The sequence below is a fragment of the Mustela lutreola genome, chromosome 5, assembly GCF_030435805.1.
Source record: "Mustela lutreola isolate mMusLut2 chromosome 5, mMusLut2.pri, whole genome shotgun sequence".
NCBI classification, from domain to species: Eukaryota; Metazoa; Chordata; class Mammalia; order Carnivora; family Mustelidae; genus Mustela; species Mustela lutreola.
Window position 1 is genome coordinate 70170140 of NC_081294.1, and position 27974 is coordinate 70198113.

The 27974-nt window shown below is 38.5% G+C and overlaps 1 protein-coding gene across 6 annotated transcripts in view; it reads right to left on the reverse strand.

Annotated features, from left to right (window-relative positions):
- Positions 1–27756, reverse strand: part of RAPGEF6 (Rap guanine nucleotide exchange factor 6) — a 196446-nt gene extending 168690 nt beyond the window's left edge. For 3 of the 6 annotated variants that reach the window (XM_059174494.1, XM_059174491.1, XM_059174498.1), the window contains exons 1-3: positions 27465–27755; positions 3057–3127; positions 1707–1763 (exon numbers count right to left, since the gene is read on the reverse strand). In XM_059174494.1, coding sequence (XP_059030477.1) covers positions 1707–1763; positions 3057–3127; positions 27465–27533 — 197 coding nt within the window. In that variant the 5' untranslated portion in view covers positions 27534–27755. Of the gene's footprint in view, positions 1–1706; positions 1764–3056; positions 3128–27464 lie in introns of those variants that run through there. The other 3 variants (XM_059174492.1, XM_059174496.1, XM_059174493.1) reach the window with 3 other exon arrangements.
- Between the last annotated feature and the right edge of the window lie 218 nt (positions 27757–27974).

Consider the following 27974-nt stretch of genomic DNA (forward strand, 5'->3'; position numbering starts at 1 on the left):
AATAAAAGAGGTCATTGCTACCAATATTTTAAGAAGGAAAATAACTCATCACCTGGAGAAAGACAAAGACTTTACTTTTTATTTTTTTTATTTTCGGGTTTTTTTTTTTTTTTTTTTTTTTTTTTGACAGAGAGATCACAAGTAGACAGAGAGGCAGGCAGAGAGAGAGAGAGAAGCAGGCTCCCTGCTGAGCAGAGAGCCCGACATGGGACTCGATCCCAGGACCCCAAGATCATGACCTGAGCCGAAGGCAGCGGCTTAACCCACTGAGCCACCCAGGCGCCCCGGGTTTTTTTTGTTTTTTTTTTTAAAGATTTTATTTATTTGAGAGAGAGAGAGAGAGAATGAGAGAGCGAGCGAGCGAGCATGAAAGGAGAGAACGTGGCAGGAGAAGCAGACTCCCTGGTGAGCAGAGAGCCCAATGTGGGACTTGATCTCGGGATTCCAGGATCATGACCTGAGCCGAAGGCAGTCACTTAACCAACTGAGCCACCCAGGCACGAAAGACTTTGTTTTTTAAGTAGGACATGGAAAGCACACATCACAAGAGAAAAACTGAGAAAGTTAGAAATTTCTCCTCTCCAAAGGATACCTTTAATAGAATGAAAAGGAAAACCACAAAGTGGGAGAAAATACATATAATGTAAGTATCTCAACAAAGGACATGGATACAGAACTCATAAATCAATTTCTACTTATCAATAGAAATACTACAGAAAACCCAATTAAAAAATGGTTAAAAACTCAAATCAGAGTTCATTAAAACAAAGCTACCCAAATAGCCTACAAAAAACATGAAAATCATTCATCATCAATAAGCAGGGAAATGTAAAATAAAATCAGTGAGATAGGATAAAATATGTAACTCAGATTCTAATGTCAGATTCTCCTAATTTGATCACATGCATTTCCACTAATTCTATTCCTAAGAATATGCCCAATAGTAATGACTATATAAGGGCACAAAAAGACATGAACAAGATGTTTGTCGAAACTTTATTATTCACAATAGGAAAAAAAACTGGAAACAACCCTAGTATCTATCAATCAAGAGTGGGAAGGATAAATGAATTGTGTCATTTGCACACAAACAGAAAAGCAACGAAAAAGAATTAATGCAAAAACATAGAAGAATCTTAGACATTTATCAATTAAAAAAAAAAAAAAAAGAAAAGAAAGCCTGACCAAACAATGCTTACATGTGTGGAGTTCCATGGTGATGGAAGTCAGAATAGGATTACCTTTCCAAGAGAGGTGAACAGAGCTTTAGGAGAGCTGAAATATTCTATATATATATATACATATATATAGTGAATATATAACTGTTACTAATACATACTATTTTATTTTAAACTTTTCGTGCACTCTTTCAGTTTATGAATATATTTCAATCCACTCTAAAGAAATTCCTTCCAAATAAAATAAATCTCAATGCTAAAAGTCACAATTGAGGGACACCTGGGTGGCTCAGTGGGTTAAAGCCACTGCCTTCGGCTCAGGTCAAGATCCCAGGGTCCTGGGATGGAGCCCCGCATCAGGCTCTCTGCTCAGCAGGGAGCCTGCTTCCTCCTCTCTCTCTGCCTGCCTCTCTGCCTACTTGTCATCTCTGTCTGTCAAATAAATAAATAAATAAAATCTTAAAAAAAAAAAAAGTCACAATTTAAACATTAAAGCTATTAGTTTAAGCTAATTAAGGAAATACTTACCAAAAAAGAATTTGATTGCCACTGTATCTCTCATAGCGTGCTCTTGCAGACATTAATCTAACATATTAAAAAAAAGCCAAATATTTAATGATTTTATCTTCACTTGGTTTTAAAAACACTTATGATTACTTCAACAGAAAATTGTCTTACCTACCACTAACTTCACTAAACTCCAAGAGTTTAGAAATATATACATCAAATGTAGTATTTTCAAAAACGTCAGTTGGGTAATATTAAGAGACAACAAATACAATACTATCATGTATACTCTAGAACCTGCCAACTCACACTGAACGATGTTCCTTTTCTGCTATGAAAAAATACACATTTGTCTGATTCACTACTGAATCCTCCTGTTAAGATATTACTAGCAGGGGGAAAAGAAAAGTTACTGGCAGAGGTATACACACATACATATCAAAGTCTGTTGAGAGAGAGAGAGTATGTGTGTGTGTGTGTACGCGGCTCCTTCCAAACACATTCTGACATTTGAATTATGTTATACAGAAAAGAGAAAATAAAAGGCCCTAACATTTACACAAATACATATCAAAGTCTGTTGAGTGTGTGTGTGTGTGTGTGTGTGTGTGTGTGTGTATGTTGCTTCTTCCAAAGACATATTGACATTTGAATTATGTTATACAGAAATAAGAAAATAATAGGCCCTAACATTTATATTCCAGCAATCTGGTTTGGTCCCTAACCAGAAACTTAAAGGAGGGCCAGAAAAAGTAATGGATGAGCTGGTTATGGAAGGAAAACACACTTTAATTAAAACATTATGCAAAGTTACTACAGTAAATGCTTTACAACACTCAAAGGTGTTTTTATAAATGTAATCACAATGACATAAGGTAGCAGAAAAGATATTTCATTTTACAGAATAGGAAAATGGGGTTTGGAAAGTTTACAGGTCTTATTCACAGAACCCATATGAGCATACCAAATCAGGAGTTGTAATTCTTGCACTTTAATACAACACTACATAATACCCAGTCCATCTTAAGCATGGACATAATATCAAAAAGAATTACATAAAGTAAACAGTTTTGTTTTCATTGACTAGCAAATACTCAACACTGTGTTTTGCTTCAGATACTCTCATGTAACCTTCAAAACACTGTAACAAAGATCATCTCTCATTGTCTTTATTCCATCAAAGATAAAACTGCAGCTAAGATGTTAAGATTTGCTCAAGGCCCCATGACTAAGGAAAACTGTGATGAGAAAATCCGAAGTCCTATGTATATCCTACAAAAAGCCCCCGAATGGTTTGGGCTCCTAATTATCTATCCAAACCCATTTCAATAACTCCATCACAAAAGCTCTTAAACAGAACATCACACTTACCTGAGCTGATGTTCCCTGAGATTTGATAGTATTTCCATTCCATGAAGGTAAGAATAAATAGTATTTAAATCCTGGAGAACAGGAAAAAAAAAAGATTATTTTTCAAATGTATCTTCCAAAATATCTTAACACCCCACAACTCTGATTTTAAGCCAACAACTGTTCATGACAAAACTATTGACTACGGTAGACAAAATCTCTGAAATAAAAGAAATCTGAAAAGGTAAAGAGCTACCTCCACTCATACAGGAAGCCCTCTTCAGGACGGCTGATAAGCTTCTACTCAAGCAATGCCAGAAATCAAAACCTTGGCATTTCATATGAAAGTCTATTTCATTTCTAAACAGATATAACCCTTCTTCCTCAGTGACATCCAGCTATTCAAAAAAAATTATCATATCAACATAAATTTTTAATTTATTATTTCCTCCAGATTATTCAGTGTCAGTATTTGCAGTTTCTACATCTTGAAAAGCATCCTGGCTAATCTCCTTTGGATAGGACCCAATTTGTCAATATTCCTCTAAAAATATGACCTTCTAAAGAATCTCTTTCTAAAGACAAGGCACCTGGGTGGCTCAGTCATTAAGCATGTGCCTTGGGCTCAGGTCACGATCCCAATACCGTGGGATCAAGCCCCCAGTCAAGCCCCACATTGGGATCCCTGCTCTGCAGGAACTCTGCTTCTCCCTGTCTCACCCCCCTTGCTGTGCTCCCTCTCTCACCATGTCTTTCTCTGTCAAATAAATAAATAAAATCTTTAAAAAAAAATCAAAATATTTTTGATATTATTATACCTCTTTCTAAAGAGACCCAAAGCAATATTAATCAACCATTAACCAAAAAAAAAAAAAAAAAAAGTCCAGTGGGACAATCCTGTTACTCACTTTGTGAGAGAGATAGGGAACTTGTCTCTAGCCCTCATTCAAATAACTAGGTATTAAAACTCCCAGTATGATAGAGTATAACCTCAGCCTAGAGAAGTGGCAGAGAATATAGGTGGAGCCCAAATTCCTTTACCACTTATGTAGAATGTTGGTGCTCAGAGATTATAAACAAGCTTAAATTCTCTATATAAAATGGACCTCCTTATTCTCTTATATGGAACGATGACTTTATAAGACAGGCAGCTCCCCAACACTGCCTTCCTGCTTTGATATGCAATTGGCTAAGAGAATTATCAGATGACAAAAGAAAAAAGCTAAGACAACCTGTTTTTTAACAGATTAATAAGAAAACATAGAGCCACTAAGAAAAAGATCCATAATCTGTCATTCCAAAAATTACCACCACTAATTAACCATGACGAATTCAATGACCACACCATCTCTAATCCTTAGGAAGATAGAGTGAAAAAGATTTTTTTTCCTATATACATATATAAAGAATAAACTAAAAGAGAAAACCACAACAAATGAGAAAAGGTCTATAAAATTCTTGACGACAACAGATAGAGAAGTGATATGATAAACTAATATTTCCATAGATGGCTACAATGGTATTTCTTATCCTATATGCTTTCAATAGGACACCTTACCACTCCTACATCAAAAACTGGAATCTTACGTGCCTTCCCCAAAAACCTGGTTGGTCCTTTGATTTGTTCTGATCAAAAAGAATGTGGCAGAAGTAAAGATATGTCACTTGTAAGATTCAAGTACCCCGACACCACCAGTGCTGTGAGGAAGCCCACTAGTCTCATGGAGAAAGGCCACATGGAACAGCACCAAGACATCAGATATGTAAGTCATGTCTTCTTACACCAGAAGACAAATGAAACTGAGAAAATGATCCCAGCTGAGGTTTGGTGAACAAAAGAACCAACCACCCAGCCAAAACCTTCTGGATTAAAGTAATAAAGTCCTGGCCAAAGTCTAGCTCACAGTGAACTCACTGAGCATGCAGACCCATCTAAGAGTCCCTCTCAAAATCCTGGGTTTAAAATTAGAATATATATTTGTTAGTTAGAATAACCCCATATGGGTCCATGACCTATGTGATAATAGCTGTAAGTAGTGGGAAAAGCCAAGTGGAAGCCTCTGAAATAGCCCACTTCCTATGCCCCAGAAGAAGATAGTAAATAAAAGGTCATATTGCTTCCATACAGGCAAAGGACAGCAAAGACTAGGGTGTCCAATGAAAACTTACAGTATTTAATAGTGAGGTCTCTACCATAGACTGTCCTCCTAAAGTACACATATCCTTAAAAAAAAATGCCTGCAGACTGCCACAAACTTAACCAAATCCTAACGAATAGTCTCAACATAACATTGTTGCTAGAACTGAGTAAGCCTCGGGTATTTATTTGGTGAATACATTTGTTTACCATTTCCATTACAAAAGATCATCAGAAACAGTCTGCATTCATATAGGACAATATTAACTTACAATTTTTCCTTAGGGCTATTTTAACATTCTCACTCTCACTTGATCTTAGCCAAAAGGCCGAGAAGCGGATTAACTCTCTCACTCTCTACCATAACACAACGTGAAAACATCTAGACCTTCTTACCCATAAATAGTTGGTATCTTGCTGAATGTACACAATGAACAAGAGAATGACCAAAAGGAGGCCGGTAACCCTGGAGTCCTTGGTAACACACTCATACTTCAGAAAGTGGGCAATAAACTCTATGAGGAATCAAAGAACTATCACTTTGATGTTTTGGGAGGTGCAGTGATCAGGAGCATTTCAGAACATCTCCTATTGACAGAATGTTGGAGCTTCAACATCTGTCATGACAGATTAAGATAGATTGGACTTACCTTCCACCATAATCAACTAAAACTAAAAATAAATATATGAAATCATATTTTTCATGAGATAAGACACCAGGCAACAGAAGACAATTTAACACCTGAGAGAAGAGAAACAAATGTGATGATTCAAAGAATGCTAACTTACTGCTTGCCAGTATCTTTAGTTGACAAAAAGGAAGAGGCAATCTAGAAAGCAGAAACTGGCTAGAGTTTGCAGAATACAAGAGAGCATGTTGCACCCGTAACGTATATTCCAGAAACCTACTGAAGGCGCTCATCAAGTCTTCAGTTGCATACAGATCATTCCATAACGTGGGGGAAGAAAAACAAAAACCAGGCACCTGGGCGGCTCAATTGGTTGGGCATCTGCCTTCGGTGCAGGTCCTGATCCCAGAGTCCTGGGACCAAGTCCCATATCAGGATCCTTGCTCAGCAGGGAGCCTGCTTCTCCCTCTGCCTGCTCTGCCTGTTCTACCTACAGCTCTCTGTGCCTTTGCTCTCTTTCTGACAAATAAATAAATTAAAAACAACAACAACAACAAAAAGAGGCAAAGTAGTCAGGGAAAGAACTATATTACAGAATGAAGTAAGTCCTCAAGCAGGAATGATTTTTTTCCCCTGGATGACAAGAGCAGTATCTAGAGACGTTTGGGATTGTCACAACTTAGCACAGAGGCAGGGTGCTGGTGCCACCAGCATCAAGTGACTAGAATCCAAAGATGCTGGTAAACATCCTCTGATGCACAAGACAAGGACCCGGACTAAAGGATTATCTGGGCCAAATGTTCATAGCGCTGAGGTTTAAAAACCCTGGATCAGAGGGAACATATACCTAAAACTCACACAGGGCCATGAAGAGTTACTATTTCCATCAGGCAGACTAGAAAATCTCATAATCCATAGTGTGTTTATCTGAGTACTCAGAAGGTTCTGGACTAATACTGGGGCAAAATTAAATAGAAATTTGGCACTATTTAACACAGCTCAAAAAAAGGCCCAAAAGGATCAAATAATTTCCAAGTCACTTACCTGTGTCCCAGAACAACGCTGAGTAATATTTACAAAAAATAAGAAAACCCCAGTACATAAAAAGGTAAAGATCACGATATCTGCTATTCAATCAAAAATTACCAGGCATGCAAAGGAGGAGGAAAAAATGACTCACAATGAGGAGAAAAATCAATTATAACCAATTTACCAATTACACCGATAACAGAATGAATAAGAAAAAAACATTTAAAGCTTATTAAAATTATATTCCATATATTCAGGAAGATAAAGAAAAGATTAATAAGCATGTAAGAAGGGACATTAAAAAAATTTCAGAGATGAAAACAGTATCTGAGATGTACAATACACTAGATGGGATTATCAGCACAATCAGACTTTGCAGAGAAGAGGTTAATAAACTTGAATACACAAGAACAGAAAGCAAAAAGAAAACAGAAAGATATGGGAAAAAAAACTTGAACAGAGCACTAATGAATTGTGGAAAAACTTCAAGCAGCCTAACAAAAGTGTAACTGGAGTCATTTCGAGGCAGAGGGAGAACAAAAGGGAAAAACTGAATTATGGAAAATATTCCCTTTTTGATAACTATAAACTTACACATCCAGGAAGTTCAACAAACCCCAAGCACAAGAAATACTAAGAAAACAGCATCAAAGCACCTTAAGATCAAATTGCTTTAAAAAAATGAAGACAAAACTGTAAAAGCAGCTCAAGAAACAAGATAAATTACATAAACAAAGATTAGAATTATAGCAGGCTTCTCGTCAGAAACAATGCAGTCCAGACAACTATTGTAGTAAATCTTAAAAGTCAAAAAAGAAAAACAATTATCAACCTAGAATTCTACTGCCAACCAAAACAGCCTTCAAAAACAAAAGGAAAGTAATTTTCACATATATGAAGTCACATATATGAATGAATTAATCACCTGCAGACCTGCCTTATAAAAGAAACGTTAAGTCTTTCATAAAGGAGGAAAAACCAATACCAGATGGAAATTTGAAACTACACAAATAAATAAAGAGAACTGAAAATGGAAACTACATGGGAAAATATAAACCTTTTTTCTAATTATTTAAACAATAATCAACAGATTAAAAAGCACTAGCAAAAGGGGAACTTGGGTGGCTCAGTTGGTAGGGCATGCCAGACTTTTGGTCTGCTATGGTCATGATCTTGGGGTGATGGGATGGATCCCTGATATCCATGTTGGGCTCTGAGCTCAGCATAGATTCTGCCAGGGATTCTTTGCCTCCCACCTCCCACTCCTAGTGAGTGCACACGTGCTCTAATAAGTAAAATCTTAAATAAATAAAAAGCATTAACAAAAATGTGTGAGAGTTTCCACTATGCATACACCTGAAGGGTATCTCAGTAAGAGCACAAAGGATGGAGGTAAAAATGACAATACACTCTTGTAAGGTTCTTAGACTCCATGTGAAGTTCTATAATCTCACTTGAAGACAGACTGGGATAAACAGAAAATGTATACTATAAATGTTAATAAACCTCATATTTTGTAGATTTTCTTGTATTCTCTCTCTATAAAACACCCTGTGAATGAGAACAATTATTAGTTCTTCTTTTCCAGTCTTGAGTCCTTTTTTCCTTTCTCTCCTATTCCTTAAAGCTGTGGCCATACACACATAGTTGCTTGGGCCCCACCCTTTACATTGAAAGTCATCAGAACCTGGCGAGACACCTACAAAATGCCTATCCTATGGATATGTGCAATTTATTTCTGACATAAAGCTAACTTTTAGTGGCAAGCAAGTTAGAACTCCCATAATGTGACCTACCAAATGAGGATAGGCTAGTGTCAAAAAGCCTCACCAGAATTTTCTGAGATTCTCAACTAAATTTATGTCCTACAATTTCTACTGTTTTCAATTCAGAGGACATTTTGGGAACAACATCAATAATGCCATTAATATCTGACAAAGAATCTGGAATTCACTTCTCAATTTTAAACTCTAAGCAAGAATATAATTCACCAGTTTTGAAATACATGTTTCTTCAGTTCTCTGCTTGAAGACAGCCTGACGAAGTTTATCAATTTTAGATTCTAAAAGCCCTTCTTCGAATATTGAAATAGCAGTTTTTACTGCTAATCGTCTTCAATCTTATTTCAGAGGGACAATTTGGCCAAATGAACATGTAGTTCTCCAACAACATCTATAAATGCTGACTCTTGGACCCAAATACAAATATTAGCATTATTTCTATCGGGGTGGCAAACCTTTTCTATAAAATGTGAGAAAGTAAATATTCTAGGCTTTTTAGGTCATACAATTTTTGTCACAACTATTTAACTTTTCCTTTTGGCATGAAAACCATAAAAATGTAGGTAAATGAATGGGTGTGGCTGCATTCCAATAGAGTCTTATTTACAGAATAGTTGGTAGGCTAATTTGGACTCCAGGCCATATTCTGCCAACTACTAAAATATAGCGGTCAAAAATATCCACAAAGGAAGTCAAGCCATGAATGAACTCCTCTTTGGAAACTACTTCAGTGTATGAATTTTGGTGGAAGCTGAAAACACCAGATTTTCATTCTTCCAACCTCACATAAAACTAGGGCGTGGGCAAATGATCCAAGTGCTACTAATGAGACACACATGTCCCAAAATTTGAACACAGGGAAACCAACAAGAACTGCACAGAATCTATGCTGGCAGTTAGCAGTAACATCAGGGTGAGTCAACATATGCAGTATATAGTGTAGGTGGTCAACAGTCCAAGTAGTGGACTGCTTGTGCTAGACATATGACCATGTTTGTCTAGCCCCAAGTCTACTTCTCCAGTAATCCCAGCAATTCTGTAGCTACCAAGTATCTTTTTATTCCTTTTCTTTAAAGTGAACAGAACTGGGCTCTGTTTCATTTAAGTTTACAACCCCTACAGACCCTCAGACCAGCACCATCATGTGGGAATGCAAATTCTCAGGCCCCATTCCAGACTTAATCAGAATCTCTGGTATAGTTCCAGCAATTTATGGTTTAATTAAGGGTTCTAGGTAGTTCTGATGCATACTAAAGTTTGACAACCACTGGCCAGGAAGGATTATGCCACTCTGTTATTTGGCTGATAACATATTAATGAAAAAGGGAATTCATCACTGAGATGCCTAGTAAGTCCTGGTCCCTACAATGTACCTGGTTTGAGGGTCATAAGATGCTAAGCACTCATGAAAGAACAGAAAAGACCTCCCAGAACAAAAGCCGGATTGTAGTAGTAAACTGGCTAATTCTCCCACATGATGCGGGTGGTTATGGTATTTTGTTTAAATGGGACACCAAGTAGTTGCTGACTGTGTAAAGCTGGCCTTAGGGGTTTCTTGTAGGTTTTTGTGTTTTGTCTTAAGCAGGCTCCACACCCAGTGTAGGGCTCAAACTCATAGCCCTGATGTCAAGAGTTGCATGCTCTACCAGCTGAGCCAGGCATGCACCCTGGTTTCTCGCAGTTTTTGTACCAACTATTTCTGAGACAGGCTTGTGGTAGTATTATTAGGCCTGCTATGCCCAAGATCAATAAAAGCTATTCTAGAAAGCCAAAACAAACACACAAAACTTGACAGAGACAGGCCTTAAATCTTATAGATACTTGTTGGTAGTTAAAAATGTAAAAGGTACATTCAAGTATTAATCATTTACACCGTGTGCACTTAAAAGCTGCCCTACAGAGCCTGAAAGAGGGAATAAGGAAAATGGAAAAACTAGGAAGTCAGGACATTTCAGATCAGCAACATTCTGTTCTGATTCTCAACAGAATGAGCCACCTGTTCTGAAACTTCAACAATGTGCTACAGAAATTAACCAGAGGCATTAGAATAACAAATACCAGCTCTGGGTTAAAGAATAAAATAATGGGTCCACCTGGGCAAAAAAATGGTGAGGAAGCAGTGATGACTCAGATCCTAAAACAGATCAACCATACCCTCTCAGCCAGTTATGTGAGTAAAGGTGGGCAAGCTGAGGCGGGTGGTAATGCGGCCATCCTACAACAAAGCAGCTACCTTTTTACATCTTTCAAATATTCCAAACCTAATGAATTCACTCTAGGTACATCCCACTGGTTCAATTTTAAGTGAAATATTCTTATTTGCAGCGCTGTATGAGGAATTAACGATCCCTTTAAGTATACCTTCTAATTAAGGAGATTGTGCCAAAGCAGTGTGCTGCTCCTGGAGTAATGCCATCTTCCAATTCTACTGATGGCCATTCCACACATACTTAGAAACCCAACCAAAACTTAGAAAACTTAGAATGCAATGCTTAAGAAACTGTATTTTTCTGTTTCTTCAACTCTAAAACTAATGAATTTCTTATCTTATGATTAACTCACCACATGCAACTTTCAATACAACATCAATTATTTAAAATACTCATTAATGAATATATTTTACTCAATTATCTTCTACACCTGGAAAGCAAGTATATCCCTAGAATGTTAACAATGAAAAATCCCTCGGGTGAATTCTTTTTTTTTTTTTTTTTTTTAAGATTTTATTTATTTATTTGACAGAGAGAGATCACAAGTAGGTAGAGAGGCAGGCAGAGAGAGAGAGGAGGAGGAAACAGGCTCCCTGCCGAGCAGAGAGCCCGATGCGGGACTCGATCCCAGGACCCTGAGATCATGACCTGAGCCGAAGGCAGCGGCTTAACCCACTGAGCCACCCAGGCGCCCTCCCTCGGGTGAATTCTAAGAGCAGTATAGATTCAATTCCAAAATATATATATTCTGCAGCTACAGGTCTAAACATAAAAACTTACAGTGAAGAATCCTCTACAAATCAATGTTTGAAGACAGAATAACCACGTAGTTAAAAACCTGGGAATCTGGAGTTAACCTGGGTTCAAATTATGCCTTTATCAGTTACTAACCAATAATCCTGGATTATTTGCTTAATGTTTATTGTCTGTATAAAAGGAATGATAAAATCTCTCCTTTTGAACATTTTATGTTCAAAGGTAAATGTTAAGTGTGTAACACAGGGACTATCACATGATGAACAGTTAACAATTAGCATTATGCCTTTATATATAGGTATGCATTATAAATTACAAAATAATAATTAAATTACATTCAGCACACTATGAAAGCTATTTTGAATGTTTTTGACAACAGCTCCAAGCTAACAACATTATACATTAAACATAGAATTCTATTCCACTGGTTTTCTCATCCATGTGGTCTAAATACAGTCTGCAAAATACCAATAAAGAGCTATACAACACTTACCACACCTGGAACTCAGCCCCTCGTTTCCAAAATACCATTTCCTAGTAAAAGAACCAGGTTCCTTGGGTAAGTGACTGACTGCACAGAAAGTACAAGCCTGGAACATCTTTTTGTGCCAGAAAGAGATGACTTAAAGACTAATTGGGTCATGTCAAAAGGACATAGGAGAGGACTTTGAAAGGGCTCTACTGGCTAAATTTGGCATAATCTAGTAATAAAAAAAAAAAGAATGAAAATATTAAAAATACAAAAATAATCCTTGAAAAAGTCATTTAAAAGAGGAGGAGGAGGACAGGGAAAGGTGAGAAAGTTCTTCTATAGAAAAACCAGCTATTATATAATTGTAGGAGAAATATACAATTAGAAAATTATCACTTTGTAACAGCAAAGTAATAGCTGATTAAGCAAAGATTATCAACATGCTAATAAAGCCAATGGGTCCAACACTGTTGAAAGACAAGATATCTACCCTTTGGCAAAGTATCATCTCAAGGACACTTCTAACTTACAGCACTGTACCTTTTAAACAAAGAGATACAGGTAAGCAAATTTAGCATCCCCCATAATGGAAAGAACTGGTAATGTGTCCTCTGATGTGACAATATTCAAAGTCCAGAACATCATGGAGAGCCTGGCTGGCTCAGTCAGAAGACATACGACTCAATCCCAGGTTGTGAGTTCAACCCCCAGGTTGAGTGTAGAGATTACTTCAGAATAAATAAATAAGCTTAAAAAAACACAGTTCAAGAAAATAATTTCACCTAAATCTCATCATGAAAAAATAATTTCACCTAACTCTCACCATGAAACCAAATTATGAAACATTCTACAAGACAAACTGGCCAGATTCTTCTATAAGTCATGTTTATGAAAGAAAGAAAAAGGCAGGAGAACTGTTCTCTATTAAAGACAACTAGGGGGCACCTGGCAGCATGTAACTCTTGATCTCAGGGTTGTGAGTTCAAGCCCCACATCGGGTGTACAGATTACTTGAATAAAATTTTAAAAATAAAGAAGACTAAAGAAACCCAACAATCAAATGCAATGTTCCCTGACTGGATCCTAGACTGTGAAATATAAGAGACATCTTAAACATACTGTGAGGGGTGAACTGTTACCAGGTCTGCAGTTTACTTTCAAATGGTTTAGCAAAATAAAGTATATGCAAGAGAGGAGGACCTAAGATAAATATGGCAAAATATTGCTCAGGGTGAAGAGTATATAATACAGGATCAAAAAAGGGAGATACTATTCTTCCCATGTTTCTGTATTTTGAATTTCTCAAAATAGAAAGATAGGTGTGGGGAGAAAACATGACTCTTTCCTGTTTATCCCACACGGTGACAGACATTTCTAGTTTTCCCTAAACTTCAAGTCTCATTTAATGATCTGCGTTCTTTTTTTCATTACCTTTTGCTATGCATCCCCAATTATCACCATACGCAAATCTGTGTCTATGACACAGTGCATCCAGGAATGTCTTCTGGAAAAGATGACCTCATTCCATGAGTATATTAGAATTTAGTCTTTTAGAATTAGAAATTTAGTCTAAATTAGAATTTAGTCTACACATTTGGATATACATTTCTTTTCTTTTTTTTTTTAAAAGATTTTATTTATTTGACAGAAATCACAAATAGGCAGAGAGGCAAGCAAAGAGAGAGGAAGGGAAGCAGGCTCCCTGTCGAACAGAAAGCCCGATGCAGAGCTCGATCCCGGACCCTGGGATCATGACCTGAGCTGAAGGCAAAGGCCCCAAACCAATGAGCCACCCAGGCGCCCCCCGGTATACATTTCTTAAAGCAAACTAGAACTTTTTATTTGTAGATTAAAATATGTTGCCTAACCAATTACCTGAACGTTAAATTTTATTAATAACTCTAACATTAAAAAGTTATAGCCTGAAATTTTTAAAAATGAAAATCCCAAACATGCTTAAAATTAGAACACCAACAATTAACCTCTGAAATAAGGTATCAAAAGATCAAGCATCTAATTACTTCTAAGTTCAAAGTTTAGGCTGAAGTTCACCTTTCTGATCCCACTATGTATCATGCAGTCACCCAAGATAAGCTAATTCTAAGTGTCACATGCACTTTTCAATCCTTACCTCTCTCCATAATTTTCTTTAATAGCATTGCTGACACATTCATCATTCATTCACTCCTCCCTAAAACTCTTTCCTCCGATCCCTTCTGTAATATGGTTCCCTCTGGGTTCCTGTCCCGATGGAAAACATTTAATAACTACAAGCACATACTGTGAAATTAGAACACCTAAGTTTGAATCTTGACTCCGCAGTTTCCTAGTTGTGTGAACTTCGACAAGTTAGTCTATGATTCGATTTCCCTGTATGTAAAAAGTGGATCACACCTTCTTTCAGGGTGTTTTGGAAGATTAAATGTGTATAAAGGTTTTTCTTTTTTTTTCTTCTCTTCTTTTTTTTTTTTAAACAGTGACAGGCATCCCAGTAAGAACCACAGCATATGAATCTTGGCCATTCTTATTGCTATTATTACCTTTCTGCCCCAGGTGCTCCTGAGTCTCCTTCACAGGTTTTGCCCTATTAGACCTTTGAATGTTTACATATGTTCCCATAACTGTGACATCCATCATTTCTTCACTAGAGACACTCTACCACCAGTAAAATCCTCCACATTCATAGTTTGAACTACCATATACATGTTCATGACACCCATATTTCTATTTCTAGCCCAGAGCTCTCTAGCAAAACTTACAATGTAAACATTCCACAGCATAATGAACACTTAACACCTGAGCAATCCATCAGCATCTCAAGTGCAATAAATGCAAAGCTAAACTCAATATTTATACTATTGGCTGTGTCTTCCTCCGAGGTTCCCTGTTTTACGTGATACACTCTTGTTCAATGATTCTGGCTAGAAATTTGTCAATTCTATTTCATAAATATCTCTGTTCACCGTCCCATCTGGAACAATTGGGGAATTTATTATTTCTCACTGGGTAAATGAGCCTAATTGCATTTAAGTCTGACACCCTGTAATTCATTCTTCATAGTCCTGTCAGAGTTATCTTTCCAAAAAGCAAATACAAACTTCTTAACAAAGAGAAACCAGTCCTTTATGATCTGGATCCTGGCCATGCCTCCAGTGTCCTATCTTGTACTACTTACCTACCCAGGGAACTTGCATGTTTGTGCCAAGCACATGTTGTAGCCTTGACAAATACTGTTCCTTTTTCGGTAAATACATACTATCCCTTCTTAACCTAACATTTGTATATTCTAATCTATGCTGAAGTCAGGATTCCCTTTTCTAAAACAGCATGAATGACACCTGCCTACTCTTTACTCTTCTCTCTCCAAGTCCTCCTATGAACTCCTAAGGCCTCATTTTACAGCTATCACAGTACTTAACCAGGCGATATTTTAAACTATCTGTGTATTTGCCTATCTCCTTCCATATAGAAAGAACTTTAATCTTTTACCCTTGGCACTTTAAAAAAAGTACTTAAAAATACTTACCATACAAATATAATTAGGCACTCTTCCTCAAAAAAAGGTACATATTGAACTCTGCCTCATTTAAGCAGCTCATAAATACTTCAAACTTCAGTTGGCACTTTTGACACAAACTCTTTTGTTTAAAAAAAAAAAAAAAAAAAAAAGGCCTTTTCCTATTAGTTGAATGCTTTTAAAAACCCAAAATGGAATATACTACCACCCTTTGAAAACAAAAGTTTAGGGGCGCCTGGGTGGCTCAGTGGGTTAAAGCTTCTGACTTCGGCTCAGGTCATGGTCCCAGAGTCCTGGGATCGAGCCCCGCATCGGGCTCTGCTCTGCAGGGAGCCTGCTTCTCCACCTCTCTCTGCCTGCCTCTCTGCCTACTTGTGATCTCTGTCTGTCAAATAAATAAAATCTTTAAAAAAAAAAAAAAAAGAAAAAAAGAAAACAAAAGTTTAAGTTATAAAAACAGAATGGTGTAAGAAATCACTGACACAGATAACAAGCACACCTGTTTCCATCTTACATAAAACTTGAGAATTCTGTACCTCCATTACATTGACCCCTTCCATTAAATTTACATAGCACCTTTAAGTTCTGCATATAGTACAGGCAAGATAAAACAAGGCAAATTTATTCAGGAAAGCATTAGGCAACTATAAAGATGACAAAAGTTCAAAGCTTAAAACATAACCTAAAGTTCACTGTTCTGCTATAGAGAAGGCAGTGGGGTGCTCGTAGACTGAGGAAGTTACTGATGAATCATGTGACCCCTGAGCAAGACATTTTACCTCTCATGAGTTCAGTTCCTTTATCTGTATGCAACTCTTATCATCAGCTCTTGACCTCGCCAGCTACAATATTTCTAGAAGCGCTATATATATGTTCACAAATACATGTTGGCAGTGTTGCTACTTTAACTACTTACTAAGTGTTCTGTCCAATAAGCCCCACTATCTCTGCCACATGACAAAGCCTAAAGCCCTCCAATTGTCAAAGGTTTAGTTTATAGCAAAGTAGTGGAGAGTGTCTAATAGTGGAGAAAAAACAAACAGGCCGGTTAGGCCTCCATAATCTAATATTCTCAGTAAAGCAGTTCGTTCACTTTTTATTTACAGCAAGACCTCAGTTTAACAAGTCCAGGGTCAAGTCAAATAATAACCATAATGTCACAGAGCTCATAATCACTCTACCTCTTCCAAAGAAGAGGACTTTGTCACATAGTCAAGCTCATCATGCCTGGCTGCTCCTCACTTTTGTCCAATGCTCTCAGGGAAGTTCCTCACTCTCTCTCTTTTTTTTTTTTAATTTTTTTTTAAATAAACATATATTTTTATCCCCAGGGGTACAGGTATGTGAATCACCAGGTTTACACACTTCAAAGCACTCACCATAGCACATACCCTCCCCAATGTCCATAACCCCACCCCCCTTCCCCCAGCCCCCCTCCCCCCAGCAACCCTCAGTTTGTTTTGTGAGATTAAGAGTCACTTACGGTTTGTCTCCCTCCCAATCCCATCTTGTTTCATTTATTCTTCTCCTACCCCCTTAACCCCCCATGTTGCATCTCCACTTCCTCATATCAGGGAGATCATATGATAGTTGTCTTTCTCCACTTGACTTATTTCGCTAAGCATGATACCCTCTAGTTCCATCCATGTCATCGCAAATGGCAAGATTTCATTTCTTTTGATGGCTGCATAGTATTCCATTGTGTATATATACCACCTCTTCTTTATCTATTCATCTGTTGATGGACATTTAGGTTCTTTCCATAGTTTGGCTATTGTGGACATTGCTACTATAAACATTCGGGTGCACGTGCCCCTTCAGATCACTACGTTTGTATCTTTAGGGTAAATACCCAGTAGTGCAATTGCTGGGTCATAGGGGAGCTCTATTTTCAACTTTTTGAGGAACCTCCATGCTGTTTTCCAGAGTGGCTGCACCAGCTTGCATTCCCACCAACAGTGTAGGAGGGTTCCCCTTTCTCCGCATCCTCGCCAGCATCTGTCATTTCCTGACTTGTTGATTTTAGCCATTCTGACTGGTGTGACGTGATATCTCATTGTGGTTTTAATTTGTATTTCTCTGATATGGAGCACTTTTTCATGTGTCTATTGGCCATCTGGATGTCTTCTTTGCAGAAATGTCTGTTCATGTCTTCTGCCCATTTCTTGATTGGATTATTTGTTCTTTGGGTGTTAAGTTTGCTAAGCTCTTTATAGATTTTGGACACTAGCCCTTTATCTGATATGTCATTTGCAAATATCTTCTCCCATTCTGTCAGTTGTCTTTTGGTTTTGTTAACTGTTTACTTTGCTGTGCAAAAGCTTTTGATCTTGATAAAATCCCAATAGTTCATTTTTGCCCTTACTTCCCTTGCCTTTAGCGATGTTCCTAGGAAGATGTTGCTGCAGCTGAGGTCGAAGAGTTGCTGCCTGTGTTCTCCTCAAGGATTTTGATGGATTCCTTTCGCACATTGAGGTCCTTCATCCATTTTGAGTCTATTTTCGTGTGTGGTGTAAGGAAATGGCCCAATTTCATTTTTCTGCATGTGACTGTCCCAATTTTCCCAACACCATTTATTGAAGAGGCTGTCTTTTTTCCATTGGACATTCTTTCCTGCTTTGTCGAAGATTAGTTGACCATAGAGCTGAGGATCTATTTCTGGGCTCTCTATTCTGTTCCATTGATCTATGTGTCTCCTCACTCTCTTTAAAACAAAATTTTACAGTGCCCAAACTCCTGAATGGCTACAGTTTTCTTCTCAAGGAGGAAATCTCTAATACATGTAAAATGAGGTGCCTAGAAGAGATTCTGCCTAATGAAGGCCCCATCCAGATCTATATTCTCTATCCAGCTGAGTTTACAAATGAAGGCCACAGGGCCCCACAAGCATAAATAAGTTCTTTTACTTTCCAAAAACCCTCTGAATGTGCATCTGCTGTAGAAAAGCACAAGAGACTCTTTGTTCTGCCACCCTTAGGGATGTGCACAGTGACTCACTCAAAAATGATTCCAAGTACAATGGTGTGCTTTCGCCAATTGAGAAAAAACCTCTACAAGTCTACATTTAAGGATATTCTAAATTCTGAAATAGATTAAGGACTATAAAAAAACATCTTACATTCTTATAGTCCTAGCTCCCTCTTCAACTTTTCACAACAAAAATAAGCTATTTTAATACCTTTTTCTGACTGTAAAAAGGTAATTATATTAGCACCTAGCTAAGGATGTAATTTTTGCCCAGGAAAAGTTTTAAGTCATCTGGTTAAAATCACATGAGAAATTAACACCGATATTTATCTGCATTTCTCTCAGATGTGTCTCCTACACACGTGTTTTCCGTAAATGTATTTTAAAAACCGTACAAAAAAGGAGTTGGTTTCACGGTATGACTACGTTTCTTCTATTTGTATTATTTATAAAGAACTACCAGGTAAAATAGTCTCTATGGCAACTGTACTTTATTCATATTTTATTTAGAGAGTATTATTAATAGCAAATTTGGCCTTTTTTGTCAAACTTCATCAGTCTTTTAATCCTAGCACTTCAAATATTACACCAGTAGAAACCACCACTAGAAGAGGAGGGAAACAGTATTTTTCACCTTCCTTTTCTTCTTAAAGTCATTTATAAATATGTGTATACCTATGGGTTCCAAGTACTGCATCCTATGCACTGGACATTAGAATACTTTGTCTTCAAGGAGTTCATATTCCAGCCACATACACAGACATGCAAGTAATCATAACACAGCAGTTACTGTGGTGAAGGAAGGTATGAAGTCTCCTGGGAACACTGAGAAGTGGAAAAGTAAGGAAATCTTCAATTTGCAGGTAAGCACTCTAGATGACACTTCAGTGAGGAGACTGAACTTGCCAAGTTAGAGGATGGCTTTCCAGTCAAAGGAAATGGCAAGCTAACAAATATGCTACCACTTATTGAGTGTTTATTATGACAGGCACTTGCTAAATATTTATTCCACACAATAATCCCCAAATGATATTTGGTCTTAGAGATATTAGGCAGCTTGCCCAGGATCATTCAAAGTCTCAGTGCTAGAGCCTACACATTAGTTTGAAGTAGTCTTGCCCAAGCGCAAAACCCAAGGCTATAAATACTGCTATAACCATATTTTCCCAACCTGTATAAAGCATAGAGAGAAGAGAATTTGACACAATGGACAATGCTTCTCACCTCTGTCTGTGTATCAGAGCTATCTAAAAAGCCCTCTATAAGTACTAATGCTTAACACTCCATTCCAAAAGGTTCTAACCCAAGAGACAAAGAGTGGGCATAGACATTTTTTTTTTTAAAGTTCCCTACATTGAGAGAGATAGCTTAGAAGGAGAAGTAAGGTGTTTCAATATTTTAAGTAGTTAAAATGCACGTCTTTCGGGGCGCCTGGGTGGCTCAGTGGTTAAGCCGCTGCCTTCGGCTCAGGTCATGATCTCAGGGTCCTGGGATCGAGTCCCGCATCGGGCTCTCTGCTCGGCAGGGAGCCTGCTTCCTCCTCTCTCTCTCTGCCTGCCTCTCTACCTACTTGTGATTTCTCTCTGTCAAATAAATAAATAAAATCTTTAAAAAAAATAAAATAAAATAAAATGCACGTCTTTGGAGGTGGGGATGATGAGGCGAGAGTGCCAGGCAGAAGATCATGGAGGACTTTACCTCTCTATACAGATTCACAAAAAGTACTTGTTGCCTTTGCTTTCTTAAGTCTTATTCTCTCTTCAACCCACCTCAATCAGGATCTTTATTCATTAGTCTAGTGAAATCATCCTAACAGACACAATACAAAGAATTTATCAGTCCTCCCTCTTCTTGAACTCTCAAAAGTATCCGACATTAGTGATTAGGGATTTCTCTCAGAAATGCCCTCCTGTAGCAGCACTCTTCTATTCTCATCCTATCTCTTTAACAATTTCTTTTCACTCTCTTTTCCAGGTTTCTTATCTTTGTCCCATCCCTTTAATAGCGGAACACCCAAAAGGGCTGTCCTATCCTCATATCGCTTTTTCCCCTTGTCATTCCTATCAATCTCATGACCTTGCCTATAACCCACATGCTGTACAGAATCTCAGACCCACAGCCTGGTTTAACCTGAAGCTGTAATTTCTTAGAGAACATCATTACTTGCATCCCCTGCATGGAGTCTAAAACCACTTCCAAAATTTAATCTCTTCCCACCCTAATTCTGCTTAATAATGCACTCTTAACCAGGCAGCTACCCAAATCAACAATCTAGAAATCATCTAAACTGCTCTGTGCTTGCACCCAGTCAAAACCTGTTTCCAACAAGCAAAAGACAGAAAGCCAGACTTAACCTGAAACTTGTGAGGAACATAAGGGCAGGGTGTATAGTTGGCCTTAAATGTAGCTTCTGGGGTTGAGAAGCAATTATCTCAAAAGTAGGTTTGGACAAAGTGGAGCAGACAATTCAAAAGGGTAGCCAAAAGGGTGAATTAGGATAAAAAGGATAGGCAGATGGAGATCAAGGAAATCACCAAGAGGGGTGATTCTAAGTCCAGTCCAGAGGTAAAACACAAAAAAACAAGCCCTCTTGGTTGCTACAAAGAATATACAGTGTATGATTGCATTCAAATGAAGTTCAAAAGTAGGCAGAACACATTTATGGTTTAAAAAAAATTTTTCGGGGCACCTGGGTGGCTCAGTGGATTAAAGCCTCTGCCTTCAGCTCAGGTCATGATCTCAGGGTCCTGGGATCGAGCCCCACGTCAGGCTCTCTACTCAGTGGGGAGCCTGCTTCCTCCTCTCTCTCTCTGCCTGCCTGTCTACTTGTGGTCTCTGTCTGCCAAATAAATAAAAATCTTCAAAAAAAATTTTTTTTTCCTCTTGGAAAGGGTACTGATTGGGAAGGGCAAAGGGGGAGTTTCTGGAGAGGTGATAGTATTTCATACCCTGATTTGAGTGGTAACTAAATAGAACTATAAAAACTAAGCTGACCATCTAATTAGGATGTATGGATTTCACCGTTGTGTGTGTTATAGTCCATTTCAAACTTTAATGAAAAAGCCTGGTGGGAGGCAGATACTCCCAATTCCAATCAGTGAACACTTGGACCAATTCTAACTCCTCACTATCTTATTATCCTACAGGCAACTGCCTTATCTCACACTTGAACTGCTTTGTTTCCTATAACCAGAACCCTATCTCCTGGTTTTCCTGTGATCCTCATATAATCATTAATAATCTTCTCTTTCATTCATAAATGTATCCTGGTTTAGAGAAAATACATGTTTACCCTACCTATAAGCCTTTCTGCTTTTGTTATACCGCCCCAACTCCTCCCCAATATATCTTCAACAACACCCACAGAGTAAATCTGTAAATCTGACCTTATTTTCAGGCTTTAAACCTTCCAATGTTTCTCCTTTATTCATAAAATCAGGTTCAAATCCTTGAAATGATTCAACCCTGCTAGTATTATATCCAGCTAGTATATCCATTTAACCCCCGGACACCATACACAGTATTTTGCAAAGTTTATTATCACATCCCTCCCAAAGAGCATTTTTAGACATTTTTTTCTGAAATGCTGCCCCACCCTCAATTAAATACTAAGAAATAAGATTCTGCCAGGCAGAACTGAGTTTTTTAAGGCTACAAACCATTAACAAGGTCTAAGATTTTTTTCACTACTCCCCTAAAAAATAATTTTTGCAGGGCACGTGGGTGGCTCAGTTGGTCAGTTAAGCTTCCAACTCTTGATTTTTGGCTTAGGTCATGATATCGGGGTCATATAGGGCTCCCCAATCAGAGCGGAGTCTGCTCCTTCCCTTGCATGAGCACACATACTTTCTCTCAAATAAGTAAATAAATACATCTCTAAAAAAATAGTAATAATGTGTATTCCTTTGGGGATAATATCACCTCACCGAGAGGCTTCCTGTTCCACACATAAACTTCTTCACTCTTCTTGCTCTCTGCCCAGAATGACTTCCCTTCTAGATGTTGTCCACACAACTATTTACCATGTTTAAGATTCCATTAACTGCTCGTCAAAATTTCTCCTTTTCCCACTTGCAGTCCAAAGTATCCCATCCATACTTTTGCCACTAATAACCTTAACATTTTACTAATGTTTCCTTGACCATCTCCTAACTCACTGAATAGGGACCATATCCAACTTCTTTCCACAAAAACAATGTATTTTGTGTCTGACATATTAAATGAAAGGGCATATTAATGTTATTACATAGGTGAGATAACAATACAACTCATTTATCTCAGACAGCCCCTCTTTAACGTGTTATTTTGACATAAATACTAATGGTATCTCTTTTAACTCGCAAAAATGATTTGGATAACTTATACTGGTAACTTATCTAGGCAGTGGGCAATTCTCAGCAAGAGTGAAAAATGGTGAGATGTATAAAATAAATAAAATGACTCAAGTACAAAAGTCAAAGATAAAACGATATAAGGGCATGAACTACGGTAGCAGAGCACAGGAAAAAAAGGTAGACAGAGATTCAGGACATAAAAATTTAGTGGTCAGTTGGACAGAGAAAAGATTATCAGGGAGAACCTAGAGTTGGAACATGAATTTCTAGCCTGAGCAACAAAATATTCTGTTTTTTGAGGCTTCAATTTAGGACTAGTGATTAAAGAACCTGGAGGACAACTTAATTGATATATGGATCAAAAGCACATGAAAGTTGGGTAAGAAGGACCAAGTGTCAGTCTATCAATACTAAGGGAAGCCAAGTTGCTGAATGAGGCCTCCCAGGAGGTACAAAATCAACAGTTCCATCAATAGAAACTATTATATTTTAACAGGAGGACCATCAAAATGAATTCTAGGGCGCCTGGGTGGCTCAGTGGGTTAAGCCGCTGCCTTCGGCTCAGGTCATGATCTCAGGGTCCTGGGATCCAGTTCCGCATCGGGATCTCTGCTCAGCAGGGAGCCTGCTTCCCTCTCTCTCTCTCTGCCTGCCTCTCCATCTACTTGTGATTTCTCTCTGTCAAACAAATAAATAAATAAATAAAAATCTTTAAATTAAAAAAAAAAATGAATTCTAAATTTTGTTTTAACACATTTATTCATTATTTAGTACATGCAAAGCACGATATTAAATACCTATGGAAATGAGAGGTAAGGAGCTCACTCTGAGGTAAAAAGAAAGGTGATCGACAAAGAACGGTGCTGCATACGGACTGAGCTGAGGAAGGGCCAAATTCAAGACCTTAATTTTGACTGTAGTATCTTTAATTTGGCTAGAACTCAAAACAAGTACCTTAACAGCTTTCACTGATAAAGAGCTTCACAGAGTACCTAAGTCTAAAATTTTCCACTTAAAAAAAATCTTTGCGAAGTGGAAAGGGTAACCAGAGAACTAGCTCAGAAAAGACAATGGGCTGTAAAGCTGGAATTATGAAGTCGGAGAAATAGCCAGAATGTAAAAACCATGTTAGAACATAGTTCTAAGTTGTATACTGTACAACACATTTCCATGTCTGGCTCAATTAGATTAAGTTTGAGATGACAGTTTCACGTAAGAGCAACAGATGGTTCAAAATAAAGGGACTCTTAGTTTTGTCCCAGAAACACAGAGAAAACTTCTATACTCATTATACAATGCAAATATCTCGTTACAAGATTATAAGACAGTGATTCTTAACCTATTTGTCTATTTTTTGATAATGCTTCACAACCACTAAGCATTCAAGAAATAATAAGTTGAATGTATTTTATCCTCTTCTATTACACACTTAATTCATTTGGCTTTTCTTTTCCTTGCACGGTTTGCTCCCACTCGTTCTCTTGTGGTGGTCTCTGCTCTTCTCCCCCGATGCTGTAGTAATCAAGTGTGCCATGAGGCTGTCTGTGGTCCTCTTCTCTTCTTTGTATACACTCACACCACCTTGGTAGTTTCATCTAGTCTCATGACTTGAAATACTGCCTTCCAGAGAAAGAATATAAAATTTCTATCTCCAGCCCAGCCCTCTCTACAGAAATACAAATTTGTATACGCAACTCCTTACTCGCCATTTCTAATAGACATTTCAAAACTTGACATATTCAAAACTGAATTCCGGATTTTCCCTCCCCAAACCTACTTCTCCACAGCAGCTTTCCCCCATCTCTTTGACGCCAGCTGAAACTATGATGTCAGCTGAAATTCTTTGATAACTCCAACACTGATTTTCAGGTCAAAAACCTTGAAACCCTGCTTGACACTTTTCTTTCCCCCAAAGCACATGGTTAATTCATTACCAAATTCTGTTGGCTAAACCTTCAAAATATTTCCCTTAATGATAACTTCTTACCACCTGCAATATTATCACTTCAGTCTAAGTTACAATCAGCTCTTCCCGACTTCAAAGTGACAACCTTCAACTGACGTGCCTGCTTCTTTTTACCCTTGCTCCCATAAAGTCTATTCTCAACCCAGCAAGCAACCAGGGGGCGCTTTTAAAAAAGTTAAGTAGGATAGTATCACTCCTCTGCTTCAAAATCTTCTGGTGACCCCCTCTTTCACACAAAATAAGAGTTAAGGAATTTCCAATGACTTACAAAGACCTTAATGATATACTCCCTCCTACACTATTACTGCCTCTCTGACTTCATCTCTTAAAAATCTCACCATTGTTTACTCTCCTCCAGTCACATAACAGCTCCTTGCTACTCCTCGAATGCACCAGACATACCCTCATCTTGGAAGTGCATGACTATTCCCTCTATTTCAAATGCTTGCTCCATGTATCTCCAGAGCTAATTATATCACATGCAACAAGCCTTCAATCAAAAGTCATCTCAGAAATCACAACACTGTTCAACCAGTGTTGCAACCCAGCCCTTGCCCCTGTTTCCAATCCCCTTATTCTTTCTTAAATTAGCCATTATCACATTATTTAACTTACTTGGTTCTATTTTTCCCATCTCCCCCTTTGATCCTTCCATTAGAATGCCAAGCACCAGTAGGGCACGCCTGTTTTGTTCAATGATACATCCCAGTGCACAGAACAGTGCCTTGAATTTGTAAGATTTCAGTTAAGTGTTAAATGAAAATATAATAAAATTGTAAGAGTCCACTAAAAGAATAAAGGTCTCCTGAAAAGAGAAATGTAACTTGATGAAATTCTCACAAATAAATCAGCACTTCGATTCAGGTTACCACTTCTTTACACATACTTGGGTACTACAAACAAATTCTATACTCACTGGATACCACTGCCAATAAATCAAGCAGTTACCATGTTATGCTGCTAGATCTCAGCACTCTAGACTGTATTGTGGGCAGTTGGTCAGCATTCCCTTAAACAATGCTGCTGTTCCAGTAAAACAAGGTGAGTACTTAACGCGGCACACATCTGCCAACATAATTTTCTTAATAGTTTAGAAAATCTTCTAAAACCAAAAAAAAAGAAACAAGAAACAAAGGAGAAGTATCTACTAAGACTCAAAAATGGGCCATTCCAAAGTGGCTAATTAAGCTATTAAAGAGAAGTAAGATTTTCCTTTTTTTTTTTTTTAAATATTTATTTATTTGAGAGAGAGAAAGTGAGACAGAGCATGAGCAAGGAGAAGGTCAGAGAGAGAAGCAGACTCCCCGTGGAGCTGAGAGCCCGATGTGGGACTCGATCCCGGGACTCCAGGATCATGACCTGAGCCGAAGGCAGTCGTCCAACCAACTGAGCCACCCAGGCGTCCCAGATTTTCCTATTAAACTGTGAATCTATCATACATATTTAAAAGTAAAACCTACATTATAGATTGCAAGACTTGTGTAATAGTTTCTAATTATATAAAAACTACAGCAGATTCACCTGTGAAGGTGAAGACTTTCAATTAGCTCACAATGACTTTAAGAATCATCACAGGGAAATTAAAACACATGGGATAAAAAATGTAGGTCTCAAAATGAGGACTCTGGAAAGTGACAGAATTTGCCTTGTTTCCACTTAAAGATCAGGATCCCCAAAACAAAGTTGACTCTGTTTAACCACAGTTACACCTTGACTAATGTCATATCACAAAAGGTCAGCCCAAGTTACTGAGATCCACTATGCAAAGCACTATAAATCTGAAAAAAACCTCAAAAGTGGATTAAGCATGAACCAAAACATTTAATTTCATGTATTGCAACCATATACACGACAATCTAACAATCCCTTCACCGTCTTGTCAGTTAAATTGCTTTCTGGTTTAAGAAATATACCACTTATTACAGAACTACCCCAAATCAAGGAAAACCTCCCCCCAAATCTAAGCACCCTATAGGGCTATGCAAAGTTAACAAGGTGTCTGTTCCGTGACTGAAAATTAGCCTTGAGATCAAATGAAAATCATTTAAGCTGATGCCACTGATGCTAACTCAATAGAGCAAATTTTGGATCCACGCACAAAATACTGAAGAATTTCCTGCTGACAGTGTGAGAAAGTACCACCAGAACCGATCTTTAAATATGCATCACCCACCACCAGAATGCATCTGACTGGATGCAAAGTCTTAAGCTGATTTTGAAAACTTTCTTTCCTAGGCAACTTCAAAGACCTTTAAGAAAAGCTACTTTTTCATAATATGACTACTAACAATTTCTACTCCGTTTTTCTATCAACCTAGGGGCACTCTCACTCCGAGACCCACATTTTGCCCTGAGAAAACAGGATTTTGTTTTATCTTCTCATCAAAAACACTAGGAAGTCACCGGCAAAGACGGGTATGCGGGAAGACTGCACCTCGAGCAGGAAAAGCGGTCATCACCCCGGCGAGAAGGGCCTGGGTGAGGAGGGGTGAGAGGAAGGGACGCAGAGAACACATAAACCGGCAGCAGGTGCGAGTCTCTGGCAAGGGGACAGTCGCCACAGGTTTCGGACCGACAGGAAGATGCTGTCCGTTGGACAGCGGGACTCGCGCTAGGGTCTGACAGTCTTACCTCGGGGGTCCGCTCGGGAGGCTTCTTCTTCAGCGCCTGCCTAGCGCCGGGGTCCACGGGTGAGTTCATGGCCGCGGCCCCCGCCCCCGTGCTCCCCAACCTGCCCTTAGCAGTCCACGAGACAGTACATTCACCTTAGGTAGGGGGTCTGCACCCTCCACCCCCGAGGTAGAGAACTCCGGACCACCCCGGGGTCAGCGCTCAAACAAACAAGCCTTCGCAACGCCCGCCCAGGGCCTCAGCCCACGCGCGACTGGCCAGAGGGAAGCCCGCACGGGGGCGGAAGGAGGGCGAGTGCGCATGCGCAGCAGACGGGCACGCAAACGAGCACCCAAGGGCGTGTCTCCGCCGTGACGTAAAAAACTCGGGCGGTGCAGTTAGACCTCTTCCGACCCTTCTTCGTGAGATTTGAAGGCACTTCGCGAGATCTTACCTGAACCATTCACGGGACCCGCCTCGGATTTGCGGTTTCAGCTGTTCCAACTTCCGGTGCAGGGACCGGAAGCGCAC